This window comes from Mesoplodon bidens, assembly GCF_964165515.1.
Source record: "Mesoplodon bidens genome assembly, chromosome: 15".
Classification (NCBI taxonomy): domain Eukaryota; kingdom Metazoa; phylum Chordata; class Mammalia; order Artiodactyla; family Ziphiidae; genus Mesoplodon; species Mesoplodon bidens.
The window spans coordinates 83795834-83813434 of record NC_138171.1 but is presented as its reverse complement, the minus strand read 5'-3'; the positions used below and the strand labels follow the sequence as shown (position 1 = coordinate 83813434).

The 17601-nt window shown below is 62.3% G+C and overlaps 1 protein-coding gene across 2 annotated transcripts; it reads right to left on the bottom strand.

Annotated features, from left to right (window-relative positions):
- Positions 1 to 1706: 1706 nt before the first annotated feature.
- Positions 1707 to 17374, bottom strand: ZNF316 (zinc finger protein 316). 2 transcript variants are annotated; one of them, XM_081256841.1, is made up of 6 exons: positions 17257 to 17374; positions 13222 to 13616; positions 12434 to 12552; positions 11457 to 11583; positions 10825 to 10938; positions 1707 to 4148 (listed from the first exon to the last, which is right to left on the bottom strand). In XM_081256841.1, the coding sequence occupies exons 2-6, from the start codon at positions 13586 to 13588 to the stop codon at positions 1834 to 1836; spliced, it is 3042 nt and encodes a 1013-aa protein (XP_081112967.1). In that variant the 5' UTR covers positions 13589 to 13616; positions 17257 to 17374; the 3' UTR covers positions 1707 to 1833. The 2 variants fall into 2 exon arrangements, with proteins under 2 accessions (XP_081112967.1, XP_081112968.1); XM_081256842.1 differs by lacking the exon at positions 17257 to 17374 and having other exon boundaries at positions 13222 to 17112.
- Between the last annotated feature and the right edge of the window lie 227 nt (positions 17375 to 17601).

Below are 17601 nucleotides of genomic sequence, written 5' to 3'. Positions count from 1 at the left end.
GGGTACTCAGGGCTGTGCCAGGCGGGACAGGCGCAGACCAGCCCTCGGTCCCACGGGGCTGGCACACCTTGCCCTGGGCCCTTCCTGAGGCTTCTTCTCGCAGCTGGGAGAGCCCAGGGACAGGCGGCACCGCCCAGCGTTGCCGGCGCCTCTGTGGGAACCCCTGTCCTCCTCAGCACCCCGCCCACCCCCGCCCTCACCCAGCCAGGCCCATTCTTACCACCACCACCGTCCGGGCCCCCTTCCCGCCCGCCCCAGCCTCTTGCGCCCGGCTGCTGGCTCTCAGGCGCCAGGGCCATGTCTATACTAAAACAGAAGGAACTAGGTCTAAAAGGGAATGCGGCTGCTTCAAAATTTCAGTTTTCTGGCCCCATTCACACTGGCCCCAAAAGCGTTAAAGGGGGCGGATGTCTTGCAGGTGGCCCGGTGGCTCGAAAGAGCCCAGCCTGGAAGGTGCGGCGCTGGCCGGCTGCGGGCCTTGCATAGCTGGACAGTTGGTCAGTCACTGAGCCACGGGCTCAGGTCCGAACCCCCAGAGGTGTACCACCGCCGTGCAGACAGCCCGGCCCACGGTGCCTCCACTCACTGCCCACTCTGTGACACGGGAACCTAACCAGAAACACCACTTGCTTCTAGTGTAGAATAATGACAGAAGCAGAGTTAAACGGACCCGAGGAGGTCATAAGGGCCTAATCCTGGGAGGTAAGAAACAATCCTACTACCAACCTCTGTCACTTTACACTTGTCTATTAAATCTAAGTGAGCGGCAGGCTCACAAGGGCAGGGCCCCGTGTGTCCACCCACTCAGGGAGAGGCGGCAGCCGGGGAGCCAACGGCGGGGGCCCCTGGCTGCTGGGCTCCCCGAGGATCTCCGAGTATGCCGCCTCCAGCAGTCCCAGGCGAGAGCACCAAAGGACTCAGAGGGGAGGCTGAAACTAACACCCACACGGCCGGGCTGCTCTCGGTGTTCAAGTGGGGTGAAGACAGCGAGCGACTCTGGGGAATAAGGCTTCAAACTCCCTGGGGACCCTGCGAACACCTGCAACCCATCTGCCTGGGGCCACAATTTGGTTTCCGGCTTTTTCTCCTCCTCCCAGGTTCTTCGGGCCATACAAGCCATGGAAATAAATATCCACAGTCGACAAAATAAAAGCTTTCCTGGGTGCATCTCCACTTCACCCCCGACCCCGGATTAGGGAGGAACACGGTCCTTTGAAAACCCACGAGGCTTCCCCTCGCCACGCGCACAGGCCTCAAAACTTTCTGGACATACTCGAATGACCAGAAGGTCCCTGAAGTCTCCCGCTGAGGAACTGGAAGTCATCAGCCAAACCCACTGGAGTAGCCATATGCTCTGCCCTCGACCACCCCACCCTCCCTTGATGCAAGGGCTTCCCCTCCCTCGCTGTAAAACCCAGTTACTAACTCACAAGCCATCTGTCCCCCGGGCCACCCATATCGGAATCCGAGTAAAATAAATAACACTTCGCCTGCCATCCCTACCGCTTGGCCTCACCGCATCGATCCAGTGATGTCGCAGTCTCTTGTCGGGGTGGCCGCCCCCGTCCCCGTCTGCTCCGCGCGCAGCTCTCCTCTCCCCCTGTGCCCCCCGTACAGCCATCTGAGCTCGGCGGCCGGTTCTCTGGGGCCGGGCAGGAGGGAAGCCCGAGGCTGGGGGGCGGTGCACCGGGGCTGAGGGGAAGGCACCGCACCAGGACTGGGACCCTCAGCCCCCTGAGGCCAGAAGAGCAAGGGGCCGGCGCGCAGCGGCCGGCGCTCGAGCCGCAAGGTGCCGGTGGCCTAGCGGGCTGCGCCTCCGTCGGCCTGGGGCCCTCACATGATGCTCTCCTCGTAGGCGCCCGAGGGCCCCACGAACGCGGCCGTCGGCTCGGAGCCGAAGCTCGTTCCGCCTGCGAACTCCAGCAGGGTGCTGCCGCGCTCCCCGGGCCCGGTCCCTGCGCCCGCGCTCGGCGGCCCCTTAGCGGGTGCCTCGGCCTTGGGCGCGGGGGCGGCCGGCGTCTGGCCGGGCGCGCCCGCCGTGCCGCGGTGCGTCTTCATGTGGGTGAGCAGGTGCGAGCTCTGCGAGAAGCGGCGGCCGCAGTTGGCGCAGGCGTAGGGCCGCTCGCCCGTGTGCGTGCGCTGGTGTGTCACAAGCACCGAGCGCTGCGAAAACCGCTTGCCGCACTCGGGGCACGGGAAGGGCCGTTCGCCCGTGTGGCCGCGCCGGTGCTTGGCCAGGTTGGAGCGCTGCGCGAAGCCACGGCCGCAGTCGGTGCAGCGGAAGGGCTTCTCGCCCGTGTGCGTGCGCCGGTGCCGCTTGAAGTCCGAGCTGTGGCCAAAGCCCTTGCCGCAGTCGGGACAGCGGTGCGGCTTCTCCTCGGCGTGCGCCCACTGGTGTCGCGTCAGCGCCGCGCTCTGCCCGAAGCGGCGGCCGCACTCGCCGCACGCATAGGGCCTCTCGCCCGTGTGCGCGCGCCCGTGCGCCGTCAGGTGCGCGCGCCGGCTGAAGCCCGCGCCGCACACGCCGCACACAAAGGGCTTCTCGCCCGTGTGGCCACGCACGTGCGCCGCCAGGTGCGAGCCGCGGGCGAAGCGCGCACCGCACTCGGGGCACGGGAAGGGCCGCTCGCCCGTGTGCGTGCGGCGGTGGCGCGCCAGGTGCGAGCCGTACACGAAGCTCTTGCCGCAGTCGGCGCAGCGGTGCGGCCGCTCGCCCGCGTGGTAGCGCTGGTGCTTGGCCAGCGCCGCGCGGCGCCCGAACGTCTTGCCGCAGTCGGAACATATCCACGGGCTCTCCTCCTCGGCCAGCGCGGCAGGAGCAGGCTCCGCCAGCAGCCCCCCGACTGCAGGCCCGAACGCACGCAGGCCGCCGCCGCCCCCAGGCCCAGCACCGCCGCCGAAAGGGTCGCAGGCCAGCCCCGCGCCCTCTACCAGGGAGAGCCGGCCCCCCAGGGGTCCGGGCAGGGGGCGCCCGTCTGTCGACAGCCGCTCCGCGAAGTCCGGGAGGCCCAGGATCGGAAAGCCATCCGGGTGGAGCCAAGACTTGGGGTGCATGGGGAAGTGGAAGCCGAGCGGGTGCGAGGAAGGGCCTTCGCCCTCCCCCAGGCCGTTGCCCAGCCCCAGAAACCGCCTATCCGGCTCGGGGTCGTCCTTTCTCCCGGGGGTGGGCGCCTCCATCGCCGCCTCTCTCTCCTCGGCCTCTCCCTCGGCCTCTCCGTCTGCTTCGTCGACCTCAGGCCCCTCGGGCCCGGCTTCGGCCTCCTCGGGCCCCGCCGAGGGCACCGTCTCACAGGGCTCGCGCCGAGGGCCGTCACCGCCGGGCTCCGCGCAGCCGCCGCCCCGTCGATGGCGCTGGAAGTCGGCGCGGAGGCGGAAGGCCTGGCCGCAGTCGGGGCAGCAGTGAGGCCGGTCGGCCGTGTGCACGGCCTGGTGCCGCGCGAGCGCCGAGCTCTGGCTGAAGCTGCGGCCGCAGTGCGCGCAGGGGTAGGGCCGCTCGCCGGTGTGCGTGCGCTGGTGCGTGACCAGGTAGGAGCGGCGCCCGAAGCCCGCGCCGCAGAAAGCGCAGCGGTAGGGCCGCTCGCCCGTGTGGATGCGCCGGTGCGTGACCAGGTGCGACTTGTACACGAAGCGTTTGCCGCAGTCCGGACACGGGAAGGGCTTCTCGCCGGTGTGGGTGCGCTGATGGATGGCCAGGTGCGAGCGGTACACGAAGCCCTTGCCGCACTCATCGCAGCCGAAGGGCTTGACGGCAGCGTGGTAGCGCTGGTGCTTGGCCAGCCGGGACCGGTGCGGGAACACTTTACCGCACACGTCACACGTCGTCTCCGGCCGCCCGGCTGGAGCGGCCACCGCGGCCGGGAACGCCCAGGGCGCCAGCAGGCTCGCGCCCGACTCCCGGCCCTGCAGAAAGGGCTTCGCCTCGGACCCCTCAGCCAGGACCCCGAAGCCGCCGGGGTCAAGACCCCACCCCTCTGGAGTCTGCGCCGAATCCGAGTCGTCGGGGCCCCAGGTCCCAGGTACGTCCCCCACGCCGTAGGCCGCGGACCACAGCCCTGGGGGCTCGTTCTCCTCCTCGGCCACCTCTGCCAGGAAGTCCTCGTCGTCCTCCTCCTCGTGGTCCTCTATGTCGTCGGTCCAGAACCAGGCCCCTGAAGGCGACAAGGGAAGGCCAGGAGAGAGAGGTGAGAAGAGGCCGTGACAAGCCGCTTACAGACTGCTGCTCCTGTTAGGAGCGATTTCTGCGGGACCCCAGGCTCTCGGAGCGCGGTGCCCAGGGTCAGGGCGCTTCTGTTCCACGGGAGTGAGAGGTGGTGCACGCCTCTTCCCTGAGTTAGGAGGAACTGTGCAGACAGGAGAAATGCACACATGGGCGTCCCTCCTAGGAGGGCTGGGGCTCCCTCACCTCGTGGACTCTCCTCAAATGGCCTCAACTAATCCCTTTTCCAGACCTCCAGCTCCCTTCAGGGCTTGCCACCCTGCTGAGAATAGGGACACCTACGAATTGGGTGACCTTGCCTGTGGGTTCCTGAGACCAGGCGTCAAGCCCAAAACAGGGGTCCAGGGCCCAGAAAAATAGACGGAGACGCCAGGTCTGTTTTCCCCAAAGCCCCTTGTCTCCTGGAGAACTCCACCCCCACCCCCCCACCCCCAGCCTGCTTGGCCCAAGGCAGCCAAGACTCCAGCACCAGCACGGCCACTGAGGACCTGCCCTTTTGCTTAGCATCCCTCCTCTGGATCTCTCCACCAGTCTTAGGCTGGCCAGCATCCAGGGCTCTCCCTCCCACCCCCAGAGCACAGCCAGGAAAGGCTGCCCTGGGCCAAGGAGACCTAGAGGGGCCTGTAGGCCCCAGCTCTCTGCACTTAGCTCAAAGGCTCCAGCAACTGTGCAGGCACAGCCCAGCCTCCCCGCTAAGCCTCTCTGAAGCTTGGCTTTCTGAGCGGTTGTGCACTTGGGAAACGGTCCCAAATTGACTAAGACTGGGTGAGCTGCGAACACCTTCCCGTCACAGAAGGCTAAGGACCCGCCTTGGGGTCCTGCAATTCTATCCCTCCTCCACCAAGCAGCGCCCTGACCTCTCCCTTCAGGGCAGAGTAAGGATAGGGATTCAGTTTATAAAACAGAGTGACGTGCCTGCCATCAGGATACACCCGGGAGGGAACTAGTATTGGGCTGGCCAAAAAGTTCATTCGTGTTTTTCCATAGGATGTTATGGAAAAACCAGAACGAACTTTTTGGCCAATCTGATATTTACAAAGCAGGCACTAAGTCACACAACAAACAGAAAGAAAAAGGCCTAGTCCATGGCAGCCCAGGTGTTCCAGAGAACCTGCGTGCCAACTTCCTCTGGTACACCTTGCCCCGTGTGTGTCTACTGTGGCCACGTACGGTGTAGTCCACCTCACGATCCCAGTACCTGGAAGGTTCAGGCTCCCACACAGAGGTAGGAATCCCCTTTCCCACCACTCCCGGGTCCCCTGCCAAGGCTGTGGCTGGTGTCAGCCATCACCTGACTGGGTGAGCCTTCATCACTGAGTCCTGTCCCCGAGGAAGGGTCGTGACTCGGCCCTGGTCCTTTGTTCTGTATGGCATCCCAAACATATGGTGATAAATCACATGGGAAAACACAGCACAGTGCTGAGTGACATGAAGCCAGACACAGAACTGCACAGACATGATTTCTTCTCTGAAGAAAATGTGTATAAAGGGATACAAAAATGGGTTATTTTAGTTTTTCATGCTTTGCAATACTTTCTAAGTTTTCTGTAGTTAGTAATAATATACTATTATAGTAAAAATAAGCTTTAAATAAAGGACAGTGGTTTCCTGTTACTGAGTTCATCTCTAACTGCCACCCATGGCGAGTGAGGGATGAGAAGTGGCTGAACAGCACGGAGAAGGCCCAGTTCCTCACTGTGAAGGCTGGAGCACCCCCAAGGGAAGCTGGTGCAGGGACGGGCAGTTTGGGCCCATGGTCAGATTGGCTGGAAATTCTTCCAGTGAGTCTCAAAAAGGCTTTTCCCTAAGACTCTGGTGAGTGTCTGGAGGAGTTCTAATTGGAGTCCCTAAGGCAGGGGGTTCAAGCTGCGGAACAAGTACAATGTCTTCGTGGGATGAATGTACCCCAGGACCCAGCCAAGGGTCACTGGCACTTGCTGGATAGAAGCAGACACCCAGGCCAAACGAGGGTCCGCCAGCTGGCAGCCTCAGCTACTCAGAGCCGGGGGACAGGCTAGGTCCCAACGACTCATCCACAACACCTCTTCCTTGGGGTCTGAGAGTAGCAAAGCCCCCCACTTGGGGAGGTGATCCTTTGCCCTGCCCCCACCCCAAACATCAAACAATGCTGCGCTCTGCAGAGGGGGCTGATCCTAGGAGGGGACATGACCTCGTCACTGGCTCTGGAGCTGGCATGGCCACTTGTCCAAAAATGAGAAAATATTAAACATAAGGCAAGTTGGTAGAGGCCACCACTGACACCGAGTAAAGGACAAGAAGGGCATCCAGGTCCCTGGCGTCAGAGCTGGTTGCTCCCCGAGACAAGATCTCTGGGAAGTAGCAGGGCCACCAGAGGGGACTCAGGGGGACAGCAGCCTGCCTCCAGGCCAGGCTCTGTCCTCATCTTCTGCCGCCAAAGTGGCCCAGGATCTGGAGGTCTGGGCCCCGGGGCAGGGGTGTCCATTGTTGGGGTTACCCCCGGCTGCAGTGGGGACAGGGTTCCCAGGGGGTTTGCTAGCACCCTGGATGCAAGCCTATTTTGGATCCAAGTGAGGACCCGTCAGGTCTACTCGTGAGACTGGGGCCGAGGCAGAGGAGATGCTCTGACAAGGTGGGGGGGAGGGAGGGCCTTTCCCAACAGTGGCCCAGAAGGTCAAACACAGATGCCTCTTCCAGAACCCACAGGGGGAGAGTGGACAAGTGGACCCTGGGGAGGGGAAGCTGGCATTTCATCTCCCTGAGACATCCGCTCCTAAGGACTCTGACACTGGGTGAGGATTAGCTAGGCCAGGGCCCGCGCTCCGAGCCTGATGACACTCGTGGGGGCCGACCAGTGGCCTTGTGAGCAGACCCCCAGGGCAGCCCCCCGGTAAGTGCCTTATTCAGGCACCAATAAACGGCCTGGGGAGGAGGAGGCCCCGCGGCCACCTGCCGGGCGCACCTGCTCCCTGAGCTGCTGGGAGGTGGCCTGACACTCGCTCTGCCCCGAGAACCAAGCCGAGGGTTTCTATGACTCCCACCCCAAGCACCCTCTGCCCCTGTCCTGTCCTGTCCCTGAGACCTGTCCCCAGGCCTGGCCTCACGGTGAGTCAGCTGCAGGTCTGCTCTAACCGCTCCCCGAGGGACCCAGCCACGGCACAGGGCCCAGAAGACAGTCGTGTGTGTGAGGTCAGCACCTGCTCCTGACCCTCCGGCCAGACCGAGACTCGGGGTGGGCTCGGGGAGAGCCCTGCCCCCAGGCACAAAGGCAGGACGTGGACAAGGGGGTGGCCGAAGCTGCAGGCGGGCTCCTTGCTCCCCGTCCAGCTGCCATCAGTAGCCCCTCCTTCCCTCTGAGCAGGAATCTGGTCACCCGGGAGGTGGTGGCTCCCGGCAGGGCTGGGTTCTGCGATGGATCTACCCTCCCCACTGCAGGGTCCTCAGGCTGACACGTCCTCCAGGAGGGGGTCCTCCCCTGAGCCCCTCCAGAACCGCTGATGGCGCTCAGCATCAGGTTCTCTCATGCTGGTGTGCTTTCACCTGACTGCTTTTAAACTTCCTCTCCTTTCCTGTGTAATGTTTAAGCCGGTTCAATCCTGCCTATTGTATTTCTCTTCTATCTTTCACTTTCACACGAGGGGCAGGAACAGCAGTCAAGGAGGGGGCTCATCAGTCGAGCACTGTGGGGACGGCACAGGTGTGAACAACACACAGCGCGCTCTTCCAGAGTCTGCTGGAGCAAACGAGGAAGCGGGCACCCGGGCAGGACCACTCCAGACCTCGCTGAGGGCTGCGGGTGCAGGGAACGTCCTGGAGTGACATGGGGGGTTCCCACATCAAGGTGGTCAGAGGACACACACGACTCAAGTGGGACCTACACACTGAGCCAGCCACACGAAGGTCACTCCAGGCAGAGAAAACAGCAGGTACAAAGCCCCGAGGCAGGTGTGAGAGCTTGAAGAGAAAGGCTGTCGGTGGAGTTGAGCCTGAAGAGCTGTGGGTGTGTGAGGGGTGCAGGCCCCCAGGCCGCAGAGGATCCCAGATACTGTGCCGAGTGCCCGGGGAAGTCTAGGGGTGGGGGGCAGCCAGCAGCTCAGGGACGCCTGTGGCCACATGCCTGACCACCGCATGCCTGGGCCAGGGGTGGGGTGAGGAAGGCAGAGGGACGAGGACCACTTGGGCCCCAGCTAGGCCCACCACGTGCCAGGGACGCTGCAGGAGGGGCCCGGGGTAGGAGACGTGGTGCCACTTCAGGTTTAGCTCACTCTGAGATGCCCTCGGACACCCAAGTGGAGACATCAAGCAGGCGGTGGGACAGACAAGGTCAGAGCTGGAGAGGGAGGCTGAGAATGGGCAGGTGAGCACAAACAGCACTTAAGGCCCTGGCCCCAGCTGGGGTCACCTGCAGAGAGGAGAGAAGAGGACAAGGGCTGTCCTGGGGCTTGTAGACATGCAGTGGCAGGTGGGGAAGCAGCCAGAGGCAGCAGAGAGACCAGGGGCACGTGGGGTCCATCCTGCAGAGCAGAAAAGCTAATGCGACGAGGAAATAAGGCCAGAGCACCAGGCCAAGGTGACAAGGACATCCTCAGCCGCAGGGAATAGGGTTCAGCCACGGGCAGGGATCTGCCAGGCGACCACACTGGGCATTTGTAAGGAATGGGGGAGCGTACTATCTCAGCCGGGTGAGGAGAGAGGTGGCAGGTAATGGGTGAGGACCAGGGAGCGGGAGGTGGTGGTCGAGGGGAGCCAGAGCCAGGAGGCTTTAATTCAGCCCTCAGAGGAGCCGGGGCACCTGAGCGGGCGCGTCTGGCCGGAGTCCAAACCTTATGCGTGGCCCAACTTGTTAAGAAGCACAAGAGATGAATATGCTTGTGTTGTGCAAGACTATGATCTAGAAATACAGAAACTCTGCCAGGCTCAGAACACCGGCTGTCCTGCCCAGACCCAGCAATTCGCAACTCTCAACTGGCTCAGCTGCACAGAAATGAGCGCAGGGAGAAAAGGGGAGGGAGGCGCTTGGCAGACAGGCTACAGTGACAGTTAGGAGGGGAGACCTCAGATGGATTCGCTCTGCCCGAGCTGACCCCAGCCTTCGCGACCACAGCCCCTCCCGGGACACAGGTGACGCGTGGAAGACTGTGCCTGCATCCTGCACCCACCTCGGCTCCACAGGGGAAGGCGGAGGCGCTGGCCCAGCGAGCCTGCCCCTTCAGCGAGCTGCCAAACCCCAGCTAGGTTCACAGAGCACATTGTGGGGACCACCCAGGCTCGAGCCTGCAAAAGGATCCACCCCAGGACCCTCCAAGAAGCGTGGAGAACAGGGGCACATCCAGACCACGTGTGGAGAGACTGGCCAGTGGAGGTCTACAGCCCCTTCCTCTCCAGATGGTTTTTCAGATCTGTGCCCAGAAACAGGGCACACCTCCCATCAGACCCTCCAAGAAACATCACCTCCATCCCAGTCTCGGCCTGGAGGCAGCTGCAACATTGTCTGCCAGCCAGAGCCCTCCTGATTCTGAAGGCCGGGGGACAGTCCAAGAGGGTCCCAGAGCATGTGGAGACCTAGGGCAGGAAGGCCACCCTGAAACACAGTGGAAAGTGAGGCCCAAGGCCTGAACCCACTGTGGGCAAGTGACTTAATCACTACTTTAAAAGTCAATTTCCTTGACTGTAAAATGAGACCAATAATCCCTCCCCCGCTACTTCACAGAGCTGTTACGAGGATAGAAAATATACAGGGAAATACCCTGAAGAGTACACGTGTAGGCACAGCACTGTCTATGTTTTTCTGTATTTTATTTTAAAACCTCGACAAGCTGTTCCCAGTCTATCCAAGCACGTGAGTGGCATGAGACATCCAGAGCCCCGCACTAGGCTGGCATCACCTGAGACCAAAGCCAAACACACACACTGTGCAAGGGTCTCCGCTGAACCTCTGACACACGGGGAACAGCTCACAAACCTCCACGGAGCACCTCCACAGAACCAGTGCTCCGACGGCCTCGGGTGGGAAACTGGGGGTTTTGTTCAAACTCTTCATTCTCCAGATGAATAAAAATGAGGCCCAGAAAGTTGGAGGAACAGGACCAGAGCCAGGTCCGAGGTCTCAGAGAAATCCGACACCCTGAACGCTTCCTGTATGTCTCTCTCTGGAAGGTGCGGGGCTGCCAGCCCAGGCCCTGACCCTGGGCCTCCCAGGGAGAGAGGACGGCCACATGGGCAGGGCAGCCATTCAGCCCTGGGAGCCAGAAGGCCAACAGCTCCAGCACCTCAGGGCAACGGTCCGCTCCTCCCCTGGCCCCTGTGAGCTGGTAACTTGACAACTGACCCTCACACACACACAAAAACAATCAGAGGCTCAAGGCAGGGACAGGGCATCATTGTTAAAGACTCGTAACAGGAACCTCTAGGTTCTCTAAAGACTCCCCAGCCTTTGGGCCTCTGCAGACCAGAACCAAGAGGAGCCAACCCACAAAGGTAGAGGGGAGTCCCCAGTGCCACTGTGTCCCCACAGAGGCCCCCCAAGAGTGCAGAGCAGCAGCACCAGGGCCGCTCTCTGGGGCCGCAGTGGAGAGCGAAGGCACAGGCCAATGTCTGGTGAAACCCGCAAGAGTCCGTGTCACGCTCACCTGTGTAGACGCCGGTGACGATGTCTCCCTCCTCGGGACGGGGGCTATCCGGGACCCAAGGCTCCTCTCCTTGCTCCAGCCGGAAGATCAGATCCGGCTTGGGGATTGGGTATCCTGCCCCGGAAAAAACAGGCAGCAGCTGCAGGCCCTGCCCTCACCCACACAGCACTGCCACCACTGGCTCCCCTCTCCGGCCTTTCCAGGACCAGCCTTCCCACCTCCCCGCCTCCGCTGGGAAATCCCACACTCCCTTCCCTCTGGAGCCCTGCCCTGATCCCCAGCTCCCCTGTCCAGCCCCTCCACACGCTGCCATCTGCAGGGTGCCCGCCCTTCTCCTCTGTCACCTGACTCCTCACTCCTTGAGGCCGTACAGCACAGAGACCAGAGCGGCACTGCAGCTCCCCAGACCACGTCCACCTGGGTCACGGCGCTGCTGGGCCATAGTGGGCCCCCCGCAAGACACGCCCCGGCCCAGAAGCCAGGCTGGTCCCCAGGGCTTCCCTGGGAGGCGGGCTGGCTCCAGCAGCTCCTTCTCCAAGACCCTGGGGCTCCAGAAAGCACCCTCTCAGACAGCTAAGCCGCTGGCAGCCATCGCGCCAGGATGCCTCTTGGGGACAAAAGGCTCTGCTCACCCAAGGACACCAGAATCCCATAGTTTTCCTGCATGACTTCCTTGTAGAGCTCCCGCTGGTCCGCATCCAGCCGTTCCCACTCCTCCAGGGAGAAGTACACAGCCACGTCTTCAAAGGTCACCAGCCCCTGGAAAACAAAGAACCCTGGCCGCTGCCCTACACTGCCCCGGCGAGAGGCAGGGGCATCCCACGAAGAGAGGACAGGAGCTCACATCAGTGGACACTGAGCTGACCCTGCAATGTGGAGGTCACAGGGACACAGCCCAGCAGCCCAGAAGCTGCAAGTCTACAAACACCTGACGGAACGAGGGGCTTGCAGGCCTGTCACAGCCCCGGGAGGCAAGAACCCCATTCCCATCCAGAGATCAGGGGCTCGGGCTCAGAGAGGGAGAGCGCTCAGCTCAGATGGGGCAGGGCCCGGACTCACACTGAAGTCCAGAGACAACGAAGCCCAAGACCCCATGTACGTGCTGCACGGCACCTCGCCCCCTCCTGCTTCACCGTCTGCCTCAAGCCAGTGGTCACATCAGTGGGGTGAGGGCCCACGCCTTGGTGGACAAGTGGCACCAACTAAACTGAGTGTGGGCACTGGCGCCCAATCTAACTAGGCTCAATAGGAAACCAGAGCCTGGACAGGTGACAGGCACTCCAGGTAAGGGCGCAGCTTGACCCTGGGGGAGAGCCAGGGCTGACAGAACTGTGCAGGATGCAGGTGAGTTGGTGGTGGGCAACATGATCAGGACATTCCAATGGCCTGGGAAGGGTCGGGCCCCAGGAGAGCGGAACCATATCCCACGGGTTTGGGGCTGGAGACTCCCAGCTGCTTCCTGCAGCCCCGTCCTGGTCCATAGCCTGGGCTCGGCCTGAGGACCACAGTGCCACTGCCCTGCCAACAGGGGTCTCCAGGACAGCGGGTGCCAGCCTCCCTGGGGAAACCCAGTCTGGTTAACTGAGCCCCAAATAAAGGGGCAGCTCACCTGAGACCCAGATGTCAGGGAATCGTCCTCATCCTCTTCCTCCTCTTCTTCGTCCTCGTCCTCGTCCTGCTCCAGGTCCTCATCCCTCGACATGGCTGGAGCCCGGGAGGCCTGCAAGGCTGAGGGGAGAGACCTCTTGGGGTCCAGCCTTTAGCATCAGGCCTCACTGCCCTGGCCGACGTCTGTCCATACAGCTACCAGGGTCAGCAGCTCCTGGCCACTCCCCCTTTTCAAAACCCGGGCCCTGGGCTTCCCTGGTGGTGCAGTGGTTAAGAATCTGCCTGCCAATGCAGGGGATACAGGTTTGAGCTCTGGTCCAGGAAGATCCCACATGCCACAGAGCAACAAAGTCCGTGCACCACAACTACTGAGCCTGCGCTCTAGAGCCCGCGAGCCACAACTACTGAGCCCACATGCCACAACTACTGAGCCTGTGCTCTAGAGCCCGCGAGCCACAACTACTGAGCCTGTGTGCCACAACTACTGAAGCTCACGTGCCTAGAGCCCGTGCTCTGCAACAAGGAGAAGCCACAGCAATGAGAAGCCTGCGCACCGCAACGAAGAGCAGCCCCCGCTCGCCACAACTAGAGAAAGCCCACGTGCAGCAACGAAGACCCAACGCAGCCAAAAATAAAAATAAATCAATGAAATAAATTAATTTTTTTTAAAAAGAAAAAACCCTGGGCCCTGCCACTCCAGCTGCACCCCGTCGGGTCAAAGAGCTCTTCCCGGCCTGCCCCCCCAAGCCCCCCCAACTTCTTCCCCGAAGACTAGCTCCTTTTTCTTACCCTTTTCCTGAAGACCTGGGGACTCGGCATCCCCACCACAGCTAAGGCGCTCCTGGGTCCCCGACGCCGGACTCCGCTCTTCTGCCACCACCGCCTCTGCGTCGGCGTCCTCCGCCTCCGCCTCCACCTCCGCCTGCCGCCCTGGCCCTGCCTGCACCCCGTCCGCCTCCAGCTCCTCCGCCACCTCCACCACGGCCTCGTCCTCCTCGGCCTCCACCACCACCACCTCCTCCTTCACCAGCTCCCCCTCCTCTTCCCCCTTTTCTTCCTCCTCTTCTTCCTCCTGACCAGGATCACATTCCGACCCGTCCTCCGCCCTCTCCCGCTGGGCGGCTGGGGAGTCTGGAGTCGTGTGAAGGGCCGCCATCGTCTCTGGAAGGGAGCCTCAGCTCGGCCTGCAACACAGACAGGCGACGGTGACCAGCCGCCCGGCACGCAGCCCTCTGACGGAGGTGGGGTTGGTTTGCCCCGCGATACAGTAACAGCACCAGAGCTGAGGCACGACTGGAGCTCTTTCCACGATCTCATGTGGCACAACCTAGATTCTGTAACAGAAAAGCTGCCAAAGAGCCCCTCACTGTGAGCCCCGTTACGCGGCCTCAGCTCTTTCTTACAGGCAACGACAGGCCTGGTGTGAACTGCCATGCTTTCTTGGAGTAAGCCAGGGACTAATCCGGGTTTTTATCCTCAAGAACATGGAAGCATCAAGTCCAGGCAACACGCCCGAGGGCGGCCCAGCCTGCGTTTAGCTGAAACGGGTGCACACAGCCCATAAGGAACAGTGCACCTGATATATGGGGGCGGAGGAGATGCTCACCCAGCTCTGAACGTGCACGAACTTGGGCACGAACTCGGCGGCAGGGAGTGTGGGAGCCGAGGTCTGAGCATGGGTGGGCCAGGAACCCCAGCGCAGTGTGACGGGCGAAGGAAAGTAAGACCACCCTGCCAGGAGGGCCCACTCTACCAAGCCAGCAGGTCAGGCTCCTTCCTGTGGAAGGCGGCAGAGAAGGGCCCCTGAGCAGGCAATTACCCCTGTGCCCCCCACCCCTTGCTCCATCCAGGGCATCTGGAAAAAGCTCAGCTGATCAGGAATTTGGTTCATCGCTAGACTAGCAAAGGTGAAAAAAAATGCCCTGTGACGCTTCACGTTTGGGGATCAGAGAATCCTAAGTGCTGAATCATCAAAGCCCCAGTGGCTCACAGCATCTACCTCTCACATCAATGTCGGAGACAGCTCAGCCCAGGCACTTGGGAGATGCAGCCACACCGCCTCACAGCATGGGAGCCCCGGGGCTGTGGACCCAAGAGGGATGGGATACCGCGAGCCCTGGGGCCACTCCTCCCTCCCAGCGGCGCATTCCTCACCAGCCCCAGTAAAGTCCCAGGACAAGACAGAGTCATGGGTTTTGACGAGCCAGTTTCTGTGGCTCCTTTTTGAGTGCAAACCTAAGAACAGGTCTATCAGCCAGCATGGCACCATCAGTCTCTCAGACCTGACTAGGGCCACTTCCAAAGTAAGCCAAGCCCACTACAAATACAGCGACCCCAGAACCCCGGGAAGAGAGCACGAACCCCGGAGGAGCCTGAGATGTCAGGCCACACAGGACAATGGGGCTGCAAATTCAGGCTGAGCCCAGATGCCATGCCAAGCCCAGCAGAGCCCTTCCTGCGTGGCCCCCTTGCAGAGCAGCCTCCCGCAGGCCAGGCCCCCGTTCGAGGACCAGAGGCTTGGGAATAAAGTGGCCCCATGCTTGTTGCACCTCAGGACCTCTGCACATGCCATTCCCACTCCCTGGCACTCTCCTCCCCTCTTCTTCACTGATCCTTTGGAGGCAGCCCCCTGGGCCCCTAAGACACACACAGTTCCCTGGACTCTGCCCTCTTAGCACCCACATTTTAATATACTTACAGAACTGTCTGCTTATTGCCTGTCTCCCCAAATACACACTCAACTCCAAGAAGGCAGAAGTTCCCTTTGTTCATCTCTGAATCTCCTTGTGCCAGACACAGAGTGAGCACTCAAATATTTATTGATAAAATGACTCTAGGGACTTCCCTGGCGGTCCAGTGGTTAAGACTCCACGCTCCCAGTGCAGGGGGCCTGGGTTCAATCCCTGGTCGGCGAACTAGATCCCACTTGCCGCATCCCGTGTGCCACAACTAAGACCCTGTGCAGTCAAATAAATAAATAAATATTTTAAAAAAAAAGAAGAAGAAAGAAAAAACATGACTCTAAAGTCTGCAGTCAACGTGACGAACATGAGATTTTCAAAACTCAGTATTCTGGTGCCACTGTCATGTTCCAGAACAGGATGACTGCTGTTGAGGGTCCTTCAGACTAGAACCCACTGGAGAGTCTCTGCCTCTAAAGAGGTTACGACCTGAGGTCCCTTCTCCCAAGAGGTGCACCTGCTGCTGACCAGAGGAGGGAAAGACCCAGCAGTCGTGGAGGTGGTCAGTCACCCTGCAGATGGGATGGGGCCTAGCACAGCCAGACGCCCCATAAACCCTGACCCAGCATCCAGAACAGAATGGTTCTGAGAAACGGGCCTCAGTAACTTGGGTGGCAGATGCCCCTCTGCCTCCCCAGGACAGGTGGGTGCTGGGCATACCCCCAGACCCACACTCTCTCCTTTCTTCCTGCCAGCCTGCCAGCCTACCAGAAACTCACTTCTGGCATCCAGCTCAGGATGCCACAGAAAGTCAGATAAGCAACCTGATCATGATAACCCTTCAGGTCATCCCAGACCATTGCTTCCATGGGGGCTGAGGCGGGGCTGCACCCTAGGATATAGTGCTGCAGAATTCAGAAGAGGGCATGGGGCGAGGGGGGCGGGGAGGGGCAGTTAATGAGATGCCTGCCTCTGGGAGAAGGACCACACAGACAGAAAGAGGCAAACTTAGAAAACTTTTAGCAACTCTCCACTGAAGTCCCATATCCAGGGAACCTACACAGAGAAGTAGAAGAAATGTGTGGGTGCAGCTAGGTCTAGGCCCTTTCCCTCCATCTGGTGGCCTCACTGACCACACCTGTTACTCAAGGCCTTCCAGGCTTTCATCTCTGCCCAGAAACCTTCCTTCCCTGACTACCAGGATCCTCACTGTTTGTCCACGGATTTGGGCTCCCCTGCTCTCCTAGGTTTGCTCCTGGTGCAGGTGTATCCACGGGGCCAACCCTGCTGCCCGAGGGCAGCCCCTCTCCTTGCTGGCCAGCTCCCCAAACCTGCCAACACTTGTTGAACCAAACCCAGTACCGGGGTCTCCCCACACAGGCACAGCTAGGGACCTGATCCTGCATACCTCCCCTTGCCCCTGCCCACTGGGTCCTCCACCAAAGGCAGGCCCCTCTCCCACTTCTCCGGCCACATGGGGCAGCCCAGACCCCATCCAACCCCAGAAATGAGTTCCCCAACCCGCCTACTGGCGGTAGAAGACTCAGCACAGCAGCCCACCGGGGCCTCCATTCGCAGAGGGAGGACCCAGGCAAGGCCCCCAAGGTCACTAAACAAGCTCGCGGGGGCGCCAAGCCATCTCCATCCCTCCAGGGGTCTTATCGGGCCTCCGCCTCCCTCAGAAGCCAGGTCAGGGCCGTGACAGCCCCTCCTGGATGGGTGTGTCCCCGGGGGCGGCCGCGGCCCAACCCCCGCCCCTCCGGCCGAGAGGGCGGCGGGCACCTCCCAGGGGTCGCGGGTGTGTGTCCTCCCAGCCCGCCTACTCCGCGCTGCCCGCCCGGACCGGCCCTGGGGGTCGGGGCCCGCCTCCTTCGCGCAGGCCCGGGCGGGGGTCTACGGGCCGCGCCGAGCGTGGGCGCGGCCGCGAAAGGCCAGGCCAGAGCGCCGCTCGGGCACCGCCAGACTCAGGCCCGACCCGGACCGGCCCGCCCCGCTGCGCGCCGCTGACTCCCCGCGGTCTCCCGCGCCGGCGTCGAGGGGCGGCGCGACCCTGACCCCACGCCCGCGCCTGGCCCGCCGGCACCTGCTGCCAGCGCCCGCCTCCCGCCGGCCTCGCCACCCACTCGCCGCGCCGCCCACTCACCGCGCGCGCCGGCCGCCGAGCCGCCGCCGGACACCGGGGCCGGGCCGGGGCCTGCGCGCCCCGCGCTACACAAAGTGACGGCCCCGGAGCTGCGCGGCGGCGGCGCGTGGGCACCGGAAGTGCCGCCACCGGGCTCCGCCCCGCCGGTGCCCGCGGGGGGGCACTTCCGGTCACGCGGGGTCCAGCGCTGCCCCTGAGGGGGCGTGCTTGGGGGGAAAGGAAGCGGCCCTGGTGCGGGGGCGGCCTCGGACCTGGGTCGCCGCGCTCATGTGCACTGCGTCCCGGGCCTTGGGGACCCTGGCGCGCCCCGCGCCGCCCCAGGGCCCGACCCCACCTCTGGGGACC

What these genes read in the sequence shown, in the direction of transcription:
- ZNF316 (XM_081256841.1), bottom strand. Translation starts at nt 13,588, where the DNA reads ATGGCGGCCCTTCACACGACTCCAGACTCCCCAGCCGCCCAGCGGGAG. An exon ending in CCCAGGTCTTCAGGAAAAGG is followed by an intron (nt 12,553 to 13,221) that starts GTAAGAAAAAGG and finishes CTCTCCCCTCAG; the next exon opens with CCTTGCAGGCCTCCCGGGCT. An exon ending in CGTCACCGGCGTCTACACAG is followed by an intron (nt 4,149 to 10,824) that starts GTGAGCGTGACA and finishes TGTCGCCTTCAG; the next exon opens with GGGCCTGGTTCTGGACCGAC.